At 34.5% G+C, this 21,036-nt stretch overlaps 1 protein-coding gene across 3 annotated transcripts in view; it reads left to right on the forward strand.

Moving 5' to 3' along the window:
* LOC136855375 (proton myo-inositol cotransporter-like) overlaps positions 1-20,629 on the forward strand; it is a 30,604-nt gene extending 9,975 nt beyond the window's left edge. The window contains exons 1-13 of one of the 3 annotated variants that reach the window (XM_067132304.1): positions 6,004-6,125; positions 10,183-10,312; positions 12,337-12,434; positions 13,399-13,527; positions 13,837-13,993; positions 14,624-14,719; positions 14,955-15,060; positions 15,442-15,548; positions 16,761-17,030; positions 17,476-17,582; positions 18,048-18,186; positions 18,563-18,715; positions 19,166-20,629. In XM_067132304.1, coding sequence (XP_066988405.1) covers positions 10,203-10,312; positions 12,337-12,434; positions 13,399-13,527; positions 13,837-13,993; positions 14,624-14,719; positions 14,955-15,060; positions 15,442-15,548; positions 16,761-17,030; positions 17,476-17,581 — 1,179 coding nt within the window. In that variant the 5' untranslated portion in view covers positions 6,004-6,125; positions 10,183-10,202 and the 3' untranslated portion in view covers position 17,582; positions 18,048-18,186; positions 18,563-18,715; positions 19,166-20,629. Of the gene's footprint in view, positions 1-6,003; positions 6,126-10,182; positions 10,313-12,336; positions 12,435-13,398; positions 13,528-13,836; positions 13,994-14,623; positions 14,720-14,954; positions 15,061-15,441; positions 15,549-16,760; positions 17,031-17,475; positions 17,583-18,047; positions 18,187-18,562; positions 18,716-19,165 lie in introns of those variants that run through there. The other 2 variants (XM_067132305.1, XM_067132303.1) reach the window with 2 other exon arrangements.
* The last annotated feature ends 407 nt before the right edge of the window (positions 20,630-21,036 follow it).

The raw sequence follows: 21,036 nt of genomic DNA on the forward strand, positions 1-21,036 counted from the left end.
CCTATCACCCCTTCTAGCAAATTAAGGAATATTTCGAAACAGGTTTTGTCGTCTATCAAACCCCATAACATGATCTGGCTTAAACGTAGATGTTCTTCGGCAGTGTGGGACAATAGCTGGGGACTTTAGCATTTTTAATAGGCTAAATTCGCTAGTTCCGACCATAAAATTTAAAACAGAATGGGAAAAGGACGGAAAACTGCCGTTCCTAGATGTGCTGATCATAAGAAAACAGAACAGGTATGCATTTACAGTATATAGAAAGCCACCTTCGCTGTCTCTACATTCATTTCTTAAGCTACCACGACGTCTCCGTAAAAATCATGGTAGGGTGCAACCTATTCCTCAGAGGACTTAGGATATGTTCAAATGAGTACCTGGATCAAGAATTTAACACGATCCGCCAACACCTAACGCAACTGCTCTATCCACCACATTATCGAGAGGGCTATTAATAAAGCAAATAAAATATACTACAGAGGTCCCACTCACAACAGACAAATAGATTTCAACAACAAAATAAAGCTTCCATACGATGAAAACATCAAAAAGGCCACCGAGCAACTCAGTTCTGATAATCCTTTCATTTTCCATTATCCCAAATCCATCGGAGTTCGCTCGTTAACGTATACTTAAATAACAAAAGGGAAGAAGCCGGAGTTTACAAGATACCGTGTGGTAATTGTCATGACATTTATGTAGGCGAGACAGGTAGATCGCTCTCGCAAAGAATAACAGAGCACAAAAGATCAGTACGTTACGCTTCCGAGAGTTTCGGGAATTTTCACCATATTAGAAATACAGGGGGCATGTCATTAACTGGAGTGGGGCGGAGTTGGTTTCAAGAGTAGCTGTCCGTACAAAAGAAAGATGCTGGAATCTGCTATCATCAATCAAACCAACAATATGAACCTGTCAGGAGGACATTGAAATCGGACGCCATTGACACCTTGATCCTCGCACCTCGTTTTGAAGAAGATGACCCAAGAAACGCGACCGCCAGATCCATCGCCAAACGGAGCTAATGAGGCCAAAAACCACTAGGGAATTTGGTCAATCTCCTCCTTCTTAAGAAACGCCACCTCCTTAACATCGGAGGCCCCAAGGCCACACCTTCATGTTTTTGTATATATACCATTGTAACTTTCCACCTGTCCATATTCTTCCAGGTGAACAGGGGCACAGAAACAAGTGCCCGAAATATATGGTTTCAACGTTTAAATAGTGTTTTATGGGCCTTCTTATTTTCATATATATATATATATATTATATATATTTATATATATATATATATATATATATATATATATATATATATATATATATATATATATATATATATATATATATATATTTAAATTATATATATGAACAAATGGCTATAAATAGTCATAGAAATCGAGTTATAAGGACAAATATGTAGAAATACCAAAAGAGTTAGATTATTTTCCGTTAGGCTTACCCGGCGGCCATCTTGGAAAATGGCCGACAAATTGGATTCCTGAATGACAAGGACTGTTCTCCCAAGTAAAGTCTGCAATTCTATGTCAAAGAACCCCCTAATTTATCCCAATAATGATTGAACTTTGGCCATTTATACAAAAATGGCCACCGAAGGGAATTTCAGGTGGCTAGCACTTTTTTCCTAAAGCCTACCCCCAATGAGTATTTCTGCCAAATTTCATACTTATATCATTAAATGAACGATTGTACGGCTTATCTGCTCCACTACATCCATTATCTTTTCATTTTATTATTTTATTATATTATCTTTCACTCGTTTTTTCGCTATCAGCCACAGAGCAAAGAGTACAGCAACATAACCAGCACAATTCATGTGTGTGTAGAACGCTCTCGAGTTTTTTTATTCGTTACCAGATGCTTCTGGTGACCTTGATTTCATATACTAGGAATATTCACTTTTTTACGATTATCTTAATATAGATGGTTTAGTTGAAATTTTTACGAATTTCAATAAAATGCCAATGAATAATTTAGCAAAAAACAACTTTTATGAAGACTTCTCTCGCAGAACTCCAATCATTTTTTATCATCCAGTTGTACGATTTAAGTCTTTTATCGGATTTTTATTAGACTTTGATTCTGCGAAACGTGATAAAGTTATCTTGTGATAAAATCAAGTTTGATTCTTCATCAGTACAATTGTCGGTTCAGACTGAGTTTATTATTAACTTTGTAATGTAATAAAATGTAATCAAACTGTTGTATGTATGTATGTATGTATATATACAGTATATATATATATATATATATATATATATATATATATATATATATATATATATATATATATATATATATATATATATATATATATATTGTTACGTGTGGGCTTAGCTGATGAGTTTATTAAGTAATTAATGTAATTTATGGGGCCCTGCTTCGCCACTGACACATATAACCTGTCAATTAATGCTAAAGTTAACCTCAAAGACAGACAATTACTTAATTGAATTAGGTCACCAGCCGGGAAACAATGTATGGGTTAATGGATTACTCTACAACAAATGGATTACATCAAACCCCTTTACTTCCTGCTATAGTCCCGACAAAGAAAGAATGTGCTGTAAGCGAAGGAAATAACATGAACAATTAGTCAGCGTCTGACACAGTCAAGTCCCCCCTTTCTTCAAGTAAAAAAATATAATGCAACAAGTGTCTATACTGGTAGATATCATACACAGTTTCATATTGGTAAAGGCAAATTCTCTTCCGAACAATGGGATCGAGACACAAGGCTGCCTGAAATTTACTTACTTAACTTCCCCTAATTCCTACTCACTGCACGGGAATAGCTTAAGCAATTTCACTAGGTAATATTAATTATTCATACACTAGACTTCATAAAAGAAATATGATTATACCAGGTTCTCGTAGATGGTGGCGAAGTGGTGAAAACAGAGGGAATGGAGGTATAGGGGAAGAGATACTATCAAGTTGACGAAAAACTGTCAAATTTCCGACTTACCGTTGACGTGGGTTGCTTGCGCATGCAACTGACGATCAGAAGTCTTGAAAAGACACGGTGGACGCCTCACTAGTACCAATAAAACAGTAAGAGGACAAGCACAAAGAATTAGTTACACGCAACTTGTGTGCTTCGCGTGACACCAAGTCTCTCTCTACTGGCTTTCGTGGGTCAGGCCAAGGCAAAGCTGTAGTCCTGGGCTGTTTAGCCCCCAGGCATTCTGAAAAATTTGCAGAGACATTGCCGAATGCATAGGACAGAGCAAAAGGAAGCTTAAGACCACCTTCACTAGAGGTTACTTGGTAAAACCCTCCCTATGGGTTAGGCCCCTAATGCTAAACTATCCCTGCTAAAGACGTTATTTTTTGAAAAGCACAGCCTACCAGCCTCGCTCGCATTCGGCAGAGATTCTGTCCCGTCTTTGTTAGAAGGACATTCTTATTAAAATAATGCAGAGAGGGCGAACAGCAGAATATTTATAATATATATATATATATATATATATATATATATATATATATATATATATATATATATATATTTATATATATATATATATATATATGTATATATATAATTATTTATTTATTTACATAAACTTTGCAAAATAGAAGTACAACAAGAGGTGTTATCGTAGGTGTTTACAGGTATAAAAACTATTATTATTATTATTATTATTATTATTATTACTATTATTATTATTATTATTATTATTCTTTAGCATAAAACATACAGTATTTCGAGTTAAATGTAACGATGAAATTAACAAACTGAAAAAGACTAAGAAAAAAATAGATAAATACATATACATGCCTACATATATACGTACAAACTTAGCTAATGAGATACGTCACGTTTTAAAGTGGTAATTTAACCTCCCTGTAAACGCACTTCAAAGCCTTGATACTCCAAATTATCCATTGAAACAAAACACCTATACACCACGCCACGAGGTACCTTAAGGCATCTCTTATCCCCCACAATGTTTCAGGGACACTGAGAATGAAACTCAGACTTGGGACCTCTGTTAGCGACCATTTATTCCAATGTCTACCCGCTTGCGTGATTCTTTTAGTATTGGAGCTGTTATCTCACGAATTCTCTGAGTGTTGGAGGCCTTATCTCATGAATTCTCTGAGTGTTTAAGGTCTTATCTCATGAATTCTCTTCAGTGTTTTAGCTCTTATGTCATGACTGTTGACCTAAGAAGAATTTATTTTGAATACGGAAGGAGGATTTAATAAAGTGGAGAGGCCACTGAGACTGGCAATCTAATGCCCCTTAAATAGCCTAGGATTGAAGGAGATAAGACGTAATCTGAGGCAGTGAAAAGAATTAGGTGGCTTTGTGGGACTTGCATTTCCTTCCCCAGCACGGGTTTTTTTGTTTTTGCTTTTGTTTTTTTGTTTTTTCGTCTGGATTACCTGCTTGTCTCAGGATCCTATATAGAGATATTGATGCCATTATAAGTCAAAATCTAGAGAAAAAATTTTAACGAAGTCTGAATCTCGCTTATCCTGTGAAAGGACTCTTATGTCCTTTCTTCCTTGAGAAGGATCTTGAAAAGGTCAGTATGCAGATGTGCAGAATACTTCTCTGCTTCCTCTTCTCATGCGGGCAATATCCTTCCGAGTCACGTGAGGTCCTTGATTTTAAACTAGCCATTAGATCATTTGCTTTTATTTTCGTCTGGTTTGTGTGGTTCTTATGGAAAGAGGCAATACACGTTATTAATGTCCTTCGGTAATATTTCAGTGAGTGATAATAAGTAGTTGTTGATAAATAAATAAGGAGATAAATGAATAGATATGATAAATTAAAGCACAGGAATTTGGTGTAGTCCCTGATATGGCCTCCTAACGCAGAATAGAATGACACTATCTTTTCTAATCTGACACTGCTCTTCCCCTATCAGTCCTTCTGTCATCAACCGTATTTTCTGTATTGAAATCCTGTCCTATTTTTCTTTCTAACCTGACACTGCTCCTCCCCCTATCATTCCTTTCGTTATCTATCTCATTTTATTTATCGAAATCTTCCCTTGTTTAACCTTTCTCAAAGATGTAATGAAGAACAGACATAGAGGCCTTGTCGTAGCTCACCTGCCTAACGATTAACAAAGCGATATTCACGACAGTAAACGCCTTTGGCCGTATGTTACACAACAAGACGGATTCACTGTATCCCTTAACGAAAACCGATACCGCGCATGCGCGTACGTGTTCTCGCATACGGGTACAGCTGTTTCACTCAATCGGGAGACCGTGATACGGTGCGCGGGGCCGCAAGGACCTTATAGACCTTGATATTGTTAGTGTGTGAGGTCACCAGGCTGTCCTTGGTAATGTAGATGATGTCTCTTTGTTCATTGTCTCTTTCACTTCCTCTGTGACCTGATGTCTCTACTTGGTTGCTAAAGGTCACGAACTAGATATTAGTCAGATTTTAATCGTTTTTATCTAACTTTTACACAAAGTTTAAACAAGGAATTATTATTGACCAAATAGATTTAATAAGGGAACTTAGTTCTTACATTACACAGCATTTTTTTCATTAAAAAAAAATTTTTTTTTGTCTGTTTTTTTCAGTTCTTGAAAACCTGAAGTGAAACGCTGGAAATCTAGGAGAAACATTTAAGATTGTAGTTTTCTTTTCTTGAAACAGTAATTATCTTGAAATCGTTCTAACTTTGACATCTATGATAACTGCAAAAACAAATTCATACATTTTTTGTAGATACTAAACAGCCATAATAATTCTACATGGCTAAATGAGTGACAGAAGATACAAACACAACAAATAAACAAATAAATACAAGTTTTTCTTACACAAACGTTTGACAGAGAAGCGGAAGACGGAACAACGACTGTACTGTACACAGTTCCCCAAAGCAACGTCTCTCGTAGATCTATTTTTGGTAATCCACCCCGTCTACCTGTATGGAGGGTGTGGGAGGTTGGGGTGGGGGTCGGGGGGGAAGCGTGAGGAAGGGTGGGCCAAGTCAGACTCGTGGCCAAAAACCGAGTTAGTCGTATCCCATCAACCGGGAGCTTTAGATCAGTGCGTTTTAAGTGAGGGGTAATTTTTCATTACCTCTGAATAATGAGCTAAAATTTTTCTGTGCGTGCTTATTGGGGTATGTATTTTATATTTGTTTCTGTTATTATCTGACTTTCGTTTGGTAATGTGTTTATATATATATATATATATATATATATATATATATATATATATATATATATATATGTATATATAAATAAATATATATATATATATATATATATATATATATATATATATATATATATATATATATATATATATATATATATATAAATATATATATATATATGTGTGTGTTTATGTATATTTATATATATATATATATATATATATATATATATATATATATATATATATATATATATATATATATATATATATGTATGTATGTATATATATATATATATATATATATATATATATATATATATATATATATATGTATATATATGTGTGTGTGTGTTTATATTCTCTTCCCTCCTTTCGTGACGCCAACGTACGGAGTTAAATCAATCATTTGATCAACTAAATCACTTATGGACAGTTTCATTTCAAAGTTACTGGTCTTTTTATAATAATAATAATAATAATAATAATAATAATAATAATAATAATAATAATATAATAATACATTTTCTCCATTATTACCTAGTATTAACCGACCCACCTTGCTTGGCACAGCAAAGTAGATCTTCGCCGACGTAGGAAATATCCAATTTCTGCATTTAACCCCTTAGAGCACAAATTACCATTTCCTTTTGGCGTCCGCTCATCATATCATTTTCTTTCTCTGGCATTCGCTTCGTCCGTTTAACTTCGCTGTTTGGCTTCTTTGTTTTTTTATGTATTTAAACCTATTCTTTGTTTATTATTATTTTTTTGTATTTTTAGTTATATATCGTTCATTCAGAGAGTGTTTTTTCCCATTGACTGTCTACCCAATGTCTTATTCGTCAGAATATCTGTCAAAAACAGTGATAACAAAATTGGAGATTATAAGCTTGGGAAAACAGAGACATTGAAAGTGTTCCAAAGCTTATCAGTAAAGGGGGAATCAGGGAATTGAGTCCAGGTTGGTTGGTTCGTGTTCAGAGATCCCCACAATGCCTTATATTTCCTTTAGCAAAACCGTAGATATCATTATTATTATACATAAGAAGAGATTGTTATGCTAATGCTCCTTTAGGGAAGTGAGGTGTGGATGATGAATGCTATTAAAAAAAAAAGGTTGAAGCTGTTGATATGAATAGTATATGAAGCTTACTTAATAATAATAATAATAATAATAATAATAATAATAATAATAATAATAATAATAATAATAACAACCTTGCACACTGAACATAAAGTTCACAAATTGCAATTTCGTCATGAAAAAATTAATGGAATGCAGCCTTAGGATTCCATGAATAATTTCAAGAAAATGTGTTTAACCTCTTTCACCAAACTTCCCTTAAACTTCCCTTCTTACGTACTCACGCACGAGCGCGTGCACGCGCACACACACGTGCCGGTGAATGACTGATAACCGGTTTGAGCTTGTGAGTTCTTCCTACAGTCAGGAATTTTTAGTGAAGGCAAAAGGTGCAAATGGTTTCCTTCTTGGTTATTTGTTATTATTATTATTATTATTATTATTATTATTATTATTATTATTATTATTATTATTATTATTATTATTATTATTATTATTTGATATTAAAATCAGCCTCTTGTGAATACATTAGTCTTGTTTATTGCCAAAGATTAGACTGACAATTTCAAGCCCAAAAGGAAGAAGCAGAACTCTTGTGATACAGAATTTCATCTTCATATTGTGAACCTTTCCTTCGATCTCTTGCGGGCGTTGTCAGACTTAGAAAGATCGATTGACTGAGTGATTGACAGCAGATTTCCTGCCATGACTGTCTTAAAAGGAAGACGAAAAATAATCAGTGACAACATTATGATAATCATTATTTATTACTGTGCATACTTATCTTAAATATTTAGCCTTGTCAGTTTTGTTCATTAACACTTCATATCCTTAAATTCACGTCTCCAGTCAAGTGACTCAAAAGTACACTAGAGAATTGACAAAGGAATTTTAACAGATAACCTCCAGTTTTTACCAGTTTTTTTCACATGGAATTTTATATCTTTAAATCGTGGGAATGTTTGTAGCTATGTGAGGCTGAATGAACTTTATTGTATTAGAGAGCTATATGAAATCTTTAGCTTTTCTAAAAATGTTTTATGAAAAATTTGTATACACGTCTGTAATTTTTGTATCGAATAATAGCAATAATAATAATAATAAAATTTTTAAAATACAGAATGTTAATCATGACCAAATAACAGACTTTGCTAACATATTCAGCTCCCAGTAACTAATAACTTCCTCGTTGATAATAATAATAATAATAATAATAATAATAATAATAATAATAATATTAATAATAATAATAATAATAATAATAATAATAATATTAGAAAATAATAACAAGTAATAATAATAATAATAATAATAATAAAATATAATTTGATTATAATAATAATAATAGAAAAACAAATGCCAACTCTCCGTAATTATTTGATTATATACAGTAATACAAAACACATTCAACTCTCCGTAATTAATAAAGTCTCCAGTAATAATAATAATAATAATAATAATAATGATAATAATAATAATAAGAGTCACATAGCAAAAGGATTGCTTGCAATGCAAGAAGCCACAGAGACAGACAAAGCTCTGTTTCTGTGAGTGAGTCAGTGGGTGCTTTCAAATATCAGTGGAATTCCTGGCAATTGATTTTCTTCCTAAAGTTCAGGGATATCGATTGGGAGATTCAAGAGGAAGGTTCTGCTTTCGCTAATAAGGTCATTTCTGACTGATTTATATATATATATATATATATATATATATATATATATATATATATATATATATATTATATATATATATATATTCACACAGAGTAATACTTATAAAATACTCTAGATTTTTAAGTTTTATGGTTCTAGTTGAAACTAGAATTATATAATATATATATATATATATATATATATATATATATATATATATATATATATATATATATATACATACATATACATATAGTATATATATATATAGTATATATATATATATATATATAGATATATATATTATATATATATATATATATATATATATATATATATATATATATATATATATATATATATGTACACACACAATTCTAGTTTCAACTAGAACCATAAAACTTACATCTAGAGTACTTCTACAATGTACATCTATAAATTATATAATTTGTATAGTATATATATATATATATATATATATATATATATATATATATATATATAATCAATTGTGTTTCAACCAATACCATAAAAACGTAAATCTAGAGTATTTTTGTAAGTATTATGTCTATAAATAAATACATTTTCTATTGTATGACAGCCGTCACAATTGTGTATTTAACGAGATATTTATATGAAGCAGAATTTATTATAATTTTGTTTACATAAGTACTGGGTGCTTATTTTGTAATACATTTAGCCAAGGTAAAGGGGACCTTGGATACCACCTCCCTCAGACAGTCCCTGGTCCTCTAGGTTAGGTTAGGTCATGATGTATTCCTGTAATTATCAATGTTCTTGATATATAGTTCATGGTGTTTTGCATAATAATAATAATAATAATAATAATAATAATAATAATAATAATAATAATATGCAGTGTCGTGAGAACTGTATTATAATGCATTCGTTTATTCACTGCTAGGTGGTGTAAATTGGCTATACTCTTCACTAAGTGACATTAATTGTTAGCTCTTACGGATCCCAGTGACAGGAAAGGTCATCATTGCTTTCCCAATTCCTGAGGCTCTCCTTGGGTCCTGCAGGAAGCCCCAGAGGAGGGCCATCAGTTCAACCTTGGTCCATGGGTCTACCCTGCCTAATTTTCGTCTTCGAAATCTGAAATTGTTTGTAAAATCTTACATAGAATGCCATTATTCCTGAGATGTCAGGTACTTTCTGTCATTCAGAAAGTTAGTCCATTATATTAGCAGTAGATTCTAAATAGTAAGACACTCTCCTTCAAAGCTTTCTTGATTATCTCAGATCTTCGTTCTACTCAGCAGGGTCCCTGAGGAGCAAGATGGAATCCATTCCGAAACCCATGTGGATGCTGATCCTCTTCAGCGCCATCGGCGGGTTCCTCTTCGGATATGGGACAGGGGTCGTCTCTGGGGCCATGATCCTAATTAAGTAAGTCTTGAAGTGGTCAAGATTGTATGCACTCAGACATCAATACATACATATATTAGCCTGCTTTCCCACTTTAACTGAGGGTAACTTTCACAAAGTTTCTCTGCCCAATACACCCATACAACAGGCACATCAGCATCATGTCTAACTCCCCATACTCACAGCCTTTACCAGTCTGTTGTTTTCCAGTCTTACCACTTGACCATGCCATCTCCTGACACTGTGATCTAGTCTTAGACAAGCACCAATCTTCGTACCCTTTTCGTATTATTTCTTTAATTTTCAAGCCTTCAGTTCTGTGCTAAGTCATTAGGTTTAATGAACATTTTAGTGAGAAATTCACACCAGAAATCTAGTTTTTCACAGACACTAACCTTTATACATTTATATAATTAATGTCTTAATTTTCAACCCTTTAGTCTTTTCCTAATTCATTGGATTTAGTGACCATTTTAATGAGGAATTCAAAACAGAAAATTAAACACTTTTCACACGAAGAGCCTCATGTGAAATGGTTCAAAAGGCAGTGTGTTTTGATCAAAACAACAAGGTTTACTTAAAAATGGCACATATTCTAGAATGACTGCCTCTCCATTTATCCCACTACGGAATAACAACAGCACTCCGGTAACTGGAACGTTTCTTCCCGTTTTCTTTTCTCACCTCTCTCTTGGGGAGTGACTCAAGAAAGACATCACCAGGAAAAACCTTAAAAAAGAAAGAGCATGAAGTTCCTCATTGGACAGCTTGGTATCGTTCTCGGCTAGCACTCTACTGGGCCCGCGTTCGATTCTCCGACCGGCCAATGAAGAATTAGAGAAATTTACTTCTGGTGATAGAAATTCATTTCTCGTTATAATGTGGTGCGGATTCCATAATAAGCTGTACGTCCCGTTGCTAGGTAACCAGTTGGTTCTTAGCCACGTGAAATAAATCTAATCCTTCGGGCCAGCCCTCTCTAGGAGAGCTGTTAATTCGCTCAGTGGTCTGGTTAAACTAAGGTATACTTAACTTTATAACATCGTGAAGGTATTCGAGACAGAGGAACATCGCCGCCAAGGATGTTTTGAGACACCCAGACGTAAAAATACGATTTTGGCAGACCTAACGCCCGCGTGTGTGTGTGTGTGTGTGTGTGTGTCAGGACCTCGCGATACTCGTCCCTACCATGATGATAAAAATAACCTCTCGCTCTTGTGGGTACTCTGCACACGAGAGACGTTTTCTATATAAAGCACGTTTTCTACGTAAAGATACGTTTTCTATAAACCGTTGCCTCATCGATGCACGTGGCCTGTCAGTGTTACCTCCCTGAGGTAACACTGTTTTAAAATCGTATGATTATTATGAACACTCATGCACGCTCTTATGAAATACATCTTATCAGAAAGGCCTTTGTTTTTCAAGTTTTATTTCAACAGGAATATGTGTATGATTAAGATTTAAAAACATGATCCGATGGCTTATATATTGGCCAGACACCATCTCTGTAATTTTCTTTAATTTGTAGGCAGAATTTTACAGTTATATCTTCTGATAACGAGGAAAAACCCCTGCCATTTTTTGAAGTTTTCAAACAAAACTTTAATCCAGATTTAAATGGGAAATTATTATCCTGAATTTGAGGGTCAAGAAAGGAAGAATGAATTATTTGTAAAAATACCACACTTACATTTTTCTTAAGTTTTTAACTAAAATTGAAAAGATAAATTTAGAGAGAAAAATATTTTATAAAGAAAACACAATTGATGAATTACACTTGTATATAGTCACAATACCACTTGTATATTGTATCAATGATTATATATATATATATATATATAGCATATATATGTATAATAATATATATATATATATATATATATATATATATATATATATATATATATATATATATTACAAGCATAACTTAAAGTCAAAATATTCAAGTAGATAAACTCAAACTTGAAAACAAAACCTGACGAATTTTATCCCCTCAGAATACAACCTGTCTTTACAACCTGTTATATCCTTCCACCCATCAGGAAAGAGATGAACCTTTCAACGCTGTGGCATGAGGTTATAGTGTCCGCCACCATAGCGTCAGCTTGGCTGTCAGCCCTGATTGCTGGACCTACAACCAGTAAGTGGATGAATGTTTTATTTAAAGGATTATGATTCGGGTTTAATGTCTATATTACTTTAGATAGATAAGATGGATAGATAGGTCGATGAATAAGCTTATTATTGTAGTTATGTTAATTTTATATCTTTTGCAATGAAGTACTGGTATAAAAACATGTAATAACAGTAATAATAATTATATTTGTGGCTATAATTATCATTGCTATATCAAATCACAAGACACCATTCTCTAAATTTTAAAACTGAGCCATATATTGAGTCATTTTATTGTACTAAAATGAGTCACATTAATGTAATTAAATTTAGTCATATTAATGCCTTAAAATTGTGTCATATTGTTGTTTTAAAACTGAGTTATATTAATGTGATAAAATTAAGTCACATATATTAGAACTGAGTCACATTAATTTCATAAATCAGAGTCATGTAAATATCGTAGAACTGAGTCATATTAATTTCATAAAATTGATTCATGTTAATTTCTTAAAATTGAGTCATGTTAATGTCTTAAAATTGAGTTACATAAATATCTTAGAACCGAGTCGTATTAATTTCATAAAACTGAGTCATGTAAAAGTCTAAGAATTTAGTCTTATTACTTTCATAAAACTGAGTCATGTAAAAATCTTAGAATTGAGTCATATTAATATTATAAAATTGAGTCATTCATTTCTTAAAATTTAGTCATGTTAATGTCTTAAAATTGATTCTCATAAATATCTTAGAACTGAGTCATATTAATTTCTTAAAACTGAGTCATATAAATGTCTTGAAACTGAGTCACACAAATATCTTAAAATTGAGCCATAAATATCTTCTATGCAGCTAAACATTGTTACAGTTAAACCAGCATCACATATTTCACTTTGAGGTCCTTCCCAGATCTTCCAAATTACTCATTTAAGTCATGATCCTAATCTAATGCCTCTTCTTCTTCTTCTTCTTCTTGCTCTTCTTTGTAGACAAATATGGCCGCCGCTACATCATCCTTGGAGCCAGCATCATCTTCCTCCTGGGGACTCTGATCACCGGTTTTGCCCTGGAGAAAATCATGCTCCTCTTCGGCAGAATCATTGTGGGTTTAGCCATAGGTAAGCTGGAATTCTCTTCGCTTTCAGGGAGTTTAAACAGGAATAAAAACGATTTCGAGCTTCTTCTCTGTGAGGTTTTCTCCCAGTTCCACCTCTAGTACCTTGTACTTTATCTGATCTATTTTCTGGATCTCTTTCTTTGCCGTCTAGCCACTCCAACCCCCTCTTTCCACTGAAGCAGTGAATGGCTGAAAGTGTCCCAGTGCTTGGGTTCATAGCTTAAATTTCATATGGTTAGCTTTATTTATATTTAATCGTATCAAACTATCAAAACTGATTCATTATTCTGCTGATTCATTCACCTTCCAGGATTAATTTCCATGGCTGGGCCGGTCTACCTGAGCGAGTCCTCCACGGCAGAGCATAGAGGTTGCATCACCATTATCAACAACCTTTTTATCACAGGGGGCCAACTGGTCTCTTGCATCGTCTGTGGGGCGTTCTCGGGCGCCCCCCACGGCTGGAGGTCAGTGCGTGTTGACCTAAGGTCTGGAATCTTAGGTGAAAGACGTTGGGTGTCAGATAGTTCAGGCTTAGAGAAAGTGAGGTTGCAGATCTCTTGTGGTTTGTTCGTTAAAGGCTTCATATTTAATATATTTTTTTCTAGATTGTCTCTAGGTAGATTTGCTGACGAGTTCATACATAAATCTACCACATACGCTTATACTTTTCATTATGGAACTTAAATTACACTCTACTTGTTTCATTTTTAATTGCTATACCTGTACAGGGATTTTAGGTATCTACAAGGCACTAGGTACGTGATTTATTCATTAAATTATTATTCAAGTATATCATTTGGCATTACTATACATATACATTTACATTATTTAAACCCAACATACACAATAGTTAGTTACTTTTTAAGTACATATTTAATTATTATCCAGGTCTATAATATCAAATTACTAATTAGGTAACTGATTTTTGAATGCCACTATATCAAGCAATTCCTAATCAATAATCAGTCTGATCATTTATTCCTAACAGAGCATTAGACATTTAATTATCCTAAAAGAATATGATAACATAAATATTATTCAGGTGTACGACTTATAGTTGATAACCAGGTGTATGGTACCTAATTTTATTCCAGGTACATGCTAGGACTTGGGGCACTTCCATGCGTCGTACAGCTGGCTGGATTCTCCTTCATTCCAGAGAGCCCTCGATGGCTAGTGGCCAATGGAAGGTGAGGTACCCCGATGCCCATTAATTTGGGTATTAAATACCCACTGAGTGTGATGGTCCCTGTATACTTTGTTTGATGAATGCTTATTGTTTCTTAAAATATATTGTATTTGCCAGACTAGTAGTGTAATGGTACCTCTAAACTTTATTTGATGAATGCTTATCATTTTACTTGATGAATTCTTATCATTTCATAATATATTATTTTACAATTGGCTATTGCTATTTACTTACAGGGTCCCGGACGCTCGCATGATTTTGGCCAAAATTCGACACCCCGATGCTGACCTTGAAGGAGAATTGGATGTCATCTCAGCTGCTGTTGTAGATGCCAAAAACCAAGTGAGTATCTCTCTCTCTCTCTCTCTCTCTCTCTCAAAACAGTGCATAACAACTCTTAACAGACGCTGCACCATTCACCTCTTGTTTTCCATTCTCTCTCTCTCTCAAAACAGTGCATAATAACTCCTAACAAGCGCTGCACCATTCACCTCTCTCTCTCTCTCTCTCTCTCTCTCTCTCTCTCTCTCTCTGTGTCAGCAGTCCATAACAACCCCTAACAAACTGCACCATTCACTCTGTCCTCCATGCAACGTCTCTCTCTCTCTCTCTCTCTCTCTCTCTCTCTCTCTCTCTCTCTCTCTCTCTCATCTTATCATAATTATCATTGTTATTGTTGCTGGAGTCTGAAAGGCGTTCGTCTTCTCTTCCTGTTCCCGACAGAAAGCCACAATCGGGGAAGTCCTTAGGTCGACCCCTGCCAGGAGAGCTCTTCTGGTTGGAAGTCTCCTTCAGCTGTTCCAGCAAGTGACTGGCATCAATATCGTCATGTGAGTGAACAAACAAACATCATTTTTACTACTACTATTACTAATATTTGGCAGATAATAATAATAAGAGCATTAATGATGATTTACAAATCAATACTGAAGTGATAAAATGGAGCAATGGGCTCTTACAGTTGGAAGCGTCAGTATTATAGTTTTTCTTTCCGGTTTCAAATAAGCAGCTATAGTAGCATAGAACAGAAATATAAGCAGTAATTCATTAGTCAACCTTTGCTTATTGTTCGTCTTCCCATTTGTTAAGGTATCCCAAAAGAATCTAAACTGGTCGTTTTTAGTTAAAATTTCCTCTCACAGTTTCTTTCCACCCAAGCTGCTCACTTTTTCACTATCCCACCATCTAACTTATTCACTCCTTCAGTTTTGATGAAGTGAACCCTTCACTCTGTTTCTGACCATCTTGCCTTTCATTCTTTCAGTTTCTGACCATCTTACCTGTTCAATCCTTTAGGTTCTGGCCATGTAGCCTGTTCACTCTCAGTTTCAGACCTGTAAACTTTTATTTTCTGGTCACAAATTCTTCACTCTTTGAGTTTATGACCATAATTTCTGCTTACTTTCAGTTTCTGACCATCTTGCCTGTTCATTCTTTCAGCTTCTGACCACCTTACATGTTCAGTCCTTTAGGTTCTGACCATGTAGCCAGTTTAGCCTACTCTCAGTTTCAGACCTGTAAATTTTTGTTTTTTGGTCACAAATTCTTCACTCTTTGAGTTTCAGACCATCATTTCTGCTCACTCTTTCCGTTTCTGACCGTCTTACCTGCTCACTCTTTCAGTTTCTGACCGTCTTACCTATTCACTCTGTAAGTTTCTGACCCTCTTACCTGTTTACTTCTGTAGTTTCAGACCCTCTAGCTTGTTCGTTTCTCTAGGCTTGACCACCTTACTTGTTCACCCCTTTAGTTTTTGACCAATTTTCTGCTCATTCCTTTAGGTTCTGACCATCCTACCTGTTCACACCTTCAGGTTGTAACGATCTTGCCTGTTCACGCCTTTAGATTCTGATCATCTAGCCTGACCACACACTTAGATTCTGACCATCTTGCCTGTTCACTCTTTAAGCCTCTGACTATCTTAGCTGTTCAGTCTTTAAGTTTCAGACCTATAAACTTTTATTTTCTGGTCACAGTTTCACTCTTCCAATTTCTGACCCTCTAGCCTGTTCATCCTTCCTGATCAATCAGTTCTCAAACAGGTACTACAGCGCCTCTATCATAACAATGGCCGGTTTACGTAACGAGTCCTTAGCCATTTGGCTGGCAGCTGCCGTCTCCGCCATCAACTTCTTCGGCACCTTCATCGGCCTGTGGCTGGTGGATAGACTGGGAAGGAGATTCCTAACGGTGACTTCTCTCATAGGATCCGCAGGAGCGCTCCTGCTCTTGGCCCTGAGTTTCCAGGCAGCTAGCGTCTTCAGTCCTCCCGTTGACGTGCAGTCTAACTCGACGATATGTGGAGTTAATACGTGAGTAATGTTGGCTTGTGTCTTTGTACTGAAAGAATCTGGGGCTTGCCAGGGTAATAGTCTGCCAGACACAAGTTTTGTTGATATCTGTGGTGTTAGTTGACGTCCAAACCTTCGCAGAAATTCGTAGCTTAAACTTGCAATTAACCTTTATGGTCTGTCTTGAGAGGTAGCAGTGTGTATGTGTGTGTTTCTGTGTATGTTTGTGTGTGTGTGTGTTACGACAAGGGCTAAAAGCCACTGCTGTGGTCAGTTCATTATCACGGATAAAAACAAATATGTGTTTTTCAGTGATCTGAAAAAGCAAAATTCAGGCATAGGCACTGTTATGACTCTCAGCAGCTTACAGTGGCTTACTGTTAGGGTATTAAAATTATATTTATTATATTTAATTATTAATTTACGTAATTTACGATTAAGTCATCACTTTTTCGTTTCACCACAGGTGTGGTGCGTGTATCAAAGAAGAAGATTGTGGTTTCTGTTTCTCTGGAACGACATATAACTTTTACAATTCATCCTGCGTTCCAGTTGACCATCACTCATCATAAGGTAAGTTCCACTCCTTTAAGGACGCGAGTATTAAATGCTGATTATATATATATATATATATATATATATATATATATATATATATATATATATATATATATATATATATATATATATATATATATATATATATATATATATATATATATATATATATATATATATATACAGTTATATATATATACATACATTCATACATATATATATATATATATATATATATATATATATATATATATATATATATATATATATATATATATATATATATATATATATATACACATACACACAGGCATAATTCCTAATTATTATTATTATTATTATTATTATTATTATTATTATTATTATTATTATTATTATTATTAACCAAACTGCAACTCTAAAATTGCAATTACACTTAAGTAATAATGATAATTTCTCTAGCCTGGAGGCTTCAACTTAATTTTCCTCATCTTTCCTCAGTTAAGTCTTGAAGGCACCTGCGCTAATTCGACACTTATAGCGGAAAACGAAGTAACATTTGCATATGAGTGGTGTCCCACTGAATACGCTTGGATACCTGTCATAGGATTAGCATTGTACCTCCTGTTTTTCGCACCAGGTAAGTAATTTCTGATTTACTTAGTGTTTAATTTTTCTTTTAACGACAAATCAGTTTGTCTGTGAGTCACACTTTCACAGGATCTTGGTTTTTCTAAGGATTTTAGTTTTAATGACCTTTGGAATTTTCAGTTTTCAGTGTATTATAACTTTAATGTGCTCTAGAATTAGAATTTTCTGTTTTTCAACCATGTTATGTCTTTGCTGTTTAATTTGTTAGGAACCCTTAGTTTCTTCAGGATTTATTTTCTATTTTTGACAGTCAATCCTTAATTCCCAGTTTCCATACCCTACAAAACTTTCTCGTAGCTGCAAAATGTTTTAAACGAGCCATTTTTAACTTTGTCTTCCACCCTTCTTCTTCTTTTCCAAACCAGGAATGGGAGTCATGCCCTGGACTGTCAACAGCGAGATCTTTCCGGGCTGGGCGAGATCAACTTGCAACAGTCTCACGACTGCTGTTAACTGGGGGTCGAACCTTATAGTTTCCTTGACTTTTCTCACGCTAACAGAGACACTAGGCAAACATGGTGAGTATAAGAGTATTTCTGGAGCAGCCTTACAGGATATGAATTCTGGGTACTGTGAAAATAATTGCGATACAGATAGATAAATAACTAAGCAGGGAGATAGACAGATATGAGAGGTGCTATTTGGTAGATGCATGTACCGAGAACTGCATTCTTCCTGACTGATGACATTATGACAGATTTACTTGAAAGTCTTTAAATATATAATCGCGTGATATAGATACATAAATAGGAGAGGTGCTATTTGGCAGGCGAATGTACCAAGAGCTGCATTTTGCCTGACTGAAGACATTAAGACAGATTTATCTGAATAAAGGCTATAGACAGTTAGATATTTAAATAGGAAAGGTGTATTTGGCAGACGCATGAACTCAAAAACTGCATTTTACCTGACTGATGACATTATGACAGATTTACCTGAAAACCTCCCTAACATTATTCAACTTCCAGGTGCATTCTACCTGTACATGACCGTGGCCATCATTGGAGTCTTCATCTTCTACTTCTTCCTGCCTGAAACCCGGGGCATTCCTCTCGAAGAAGTGGAGGACCTCTTCACAGGACCCCTCTTGGTCAGGTCACCTTCAGGAACAAAGTATAAACCGGGATTTGAAAATCAGGAATGACATAACAGCATCTAGGTTACTTTTTACTTTTTTCATCAGCCGTGGGGACCTGTTTGAACACTTTCCACCTGTGATTTAGTTTGCTGTGACAAATGCTCAGGAATGCTCCGTATTTTTTAATACTGATAAAAGACACATGAATCATTATGCTCCTATATTACATAGGGGTCAGAAGTCATCAGTGTTCAAATAAATATACTCAGTGTTATGAATCTCATCGCACTTTCAATGCTGTATTTCATGCATTTCAATTATTCTTGGAAAAATGCCATGTAAATATTTTTTTATAAATATGTAAAACTTACACAAAGGTTGAGGTAATATGTAAGGCTGTTACTGAATGGTTTGGTGCTGAGCCAAGCTTCCTGAAATGGAAAACATATTTTTTTATTATTTTATTCATTTTCTTGTGTCAGTTTAGAAATAACTACAAGCAGTAGTTCGTGTGATAATTACAAAATGTAGCAATGTTTATTGCTGTGTTTACGTACAGAACAAAAAATTAAATTCATTTTGTAGTATTGTTGACAGATCAACGTTTGTAAAGAAATGATAATGAAATAACTTCAAAATTATGTTTTGAAGCTAACATAAGCAAGAAGCGGGATTCTTTTACTGTCATTTGATGTTGTTGTCATTATTTTCGTGATTGTTATGATCATTTAACCGGCATGTGCTGTAGTTCTATATAGTAATTGTCTTTTACTTTTTTTTATTTTATGTAAAGATAAAGGTACACCTTTGAAACCACTAAACACTGTATTTTTGGTACAATGCGCAAGTCAGGCTTTTGGAGGGAAGCGGTTTGGTCACTGAATGTATTTTGATGCAAAAATATAAAAATAAATGAGTGAATAAATAAATAAATTAGTCAATTAATAAGTAAACATAAATAAACATGCAACGGGTGAAGTGTACCGGGCGATATAAGCAGCCATTGGTCAGATGATTCTTCTGAAGTCTCGTGATTGGTTCATTTTGGCCTTACCCCTCCCCATTTCCACCTTCTCCCCCTTCTGGGGCTAACAGCTCAACTGTGGCATTTAACAGAGACTGTCTTCTGGTCCCCTAATCATTCATACGGATCCAAACACTTCCTCAGGTAAGACTGTCTTCAAGTGGCCCCAAAAGTAAAGGCTTACATTCCATAACTTACGTAATTTATAGTACCCTTATGTATATCAGATGTCTTTTTGTTTTTCTTTGCAGAGCAATGCACTGGTGGATACAGTGCTAGCTTCTAACTGTAGCAGTGTTAAACATTAAAGGACGTTTGTTTTTTGTAAAAGGTATTTCTTTCCCCTTTGGAATAACTGCAAGTGCAAAATTGAGGCTTAATTCTGTAATATTAGACAGTTTCTCATTCACAGAATCTCTACAGAAGATAGATTTATTCTACAGTTGCTGTAATCTGTATCTTCCTTTCTGCTGGACCCCAAGGGCAGTATTTAATTCCAATATCTATGAGATTTCTCGGAACCAAGGGAAAAGCTAACCCACCCATCCTGGGAGGGAAAGCAAAGGAAAGTAGCTCACATTAGTTATGACATGGGAGATATTTCTACTCTCATAGGCCTGACCGAAACAATTTTATTTTTTTAATATAAATGTTGAGTGAAAAAAGCAGTAAATAGTATTAAAAAATCATCTGAACATGCTTAGCTGCTTTGAAAAAAGAAGTAACAATTGCGAAAA

The sequence above is a fragment of the Macrobrachium rosenbergii genome, chromosome 31 (genome assembly GCF_040412425.1).
Source record: "Macrobrachium rosenbergii isolate ZJJX-2024 chromosome 31, ASM4041242v1, whole genome shotgun sequence".
Classification (NCBI taxonomy): domain Eukaryota; kingdom Metazoa; phylum Arthropoda; class Malacostraca; order Decapoda; family Palaemonidae; genus Macrobrachium; species Macrobrachium rosenbergii.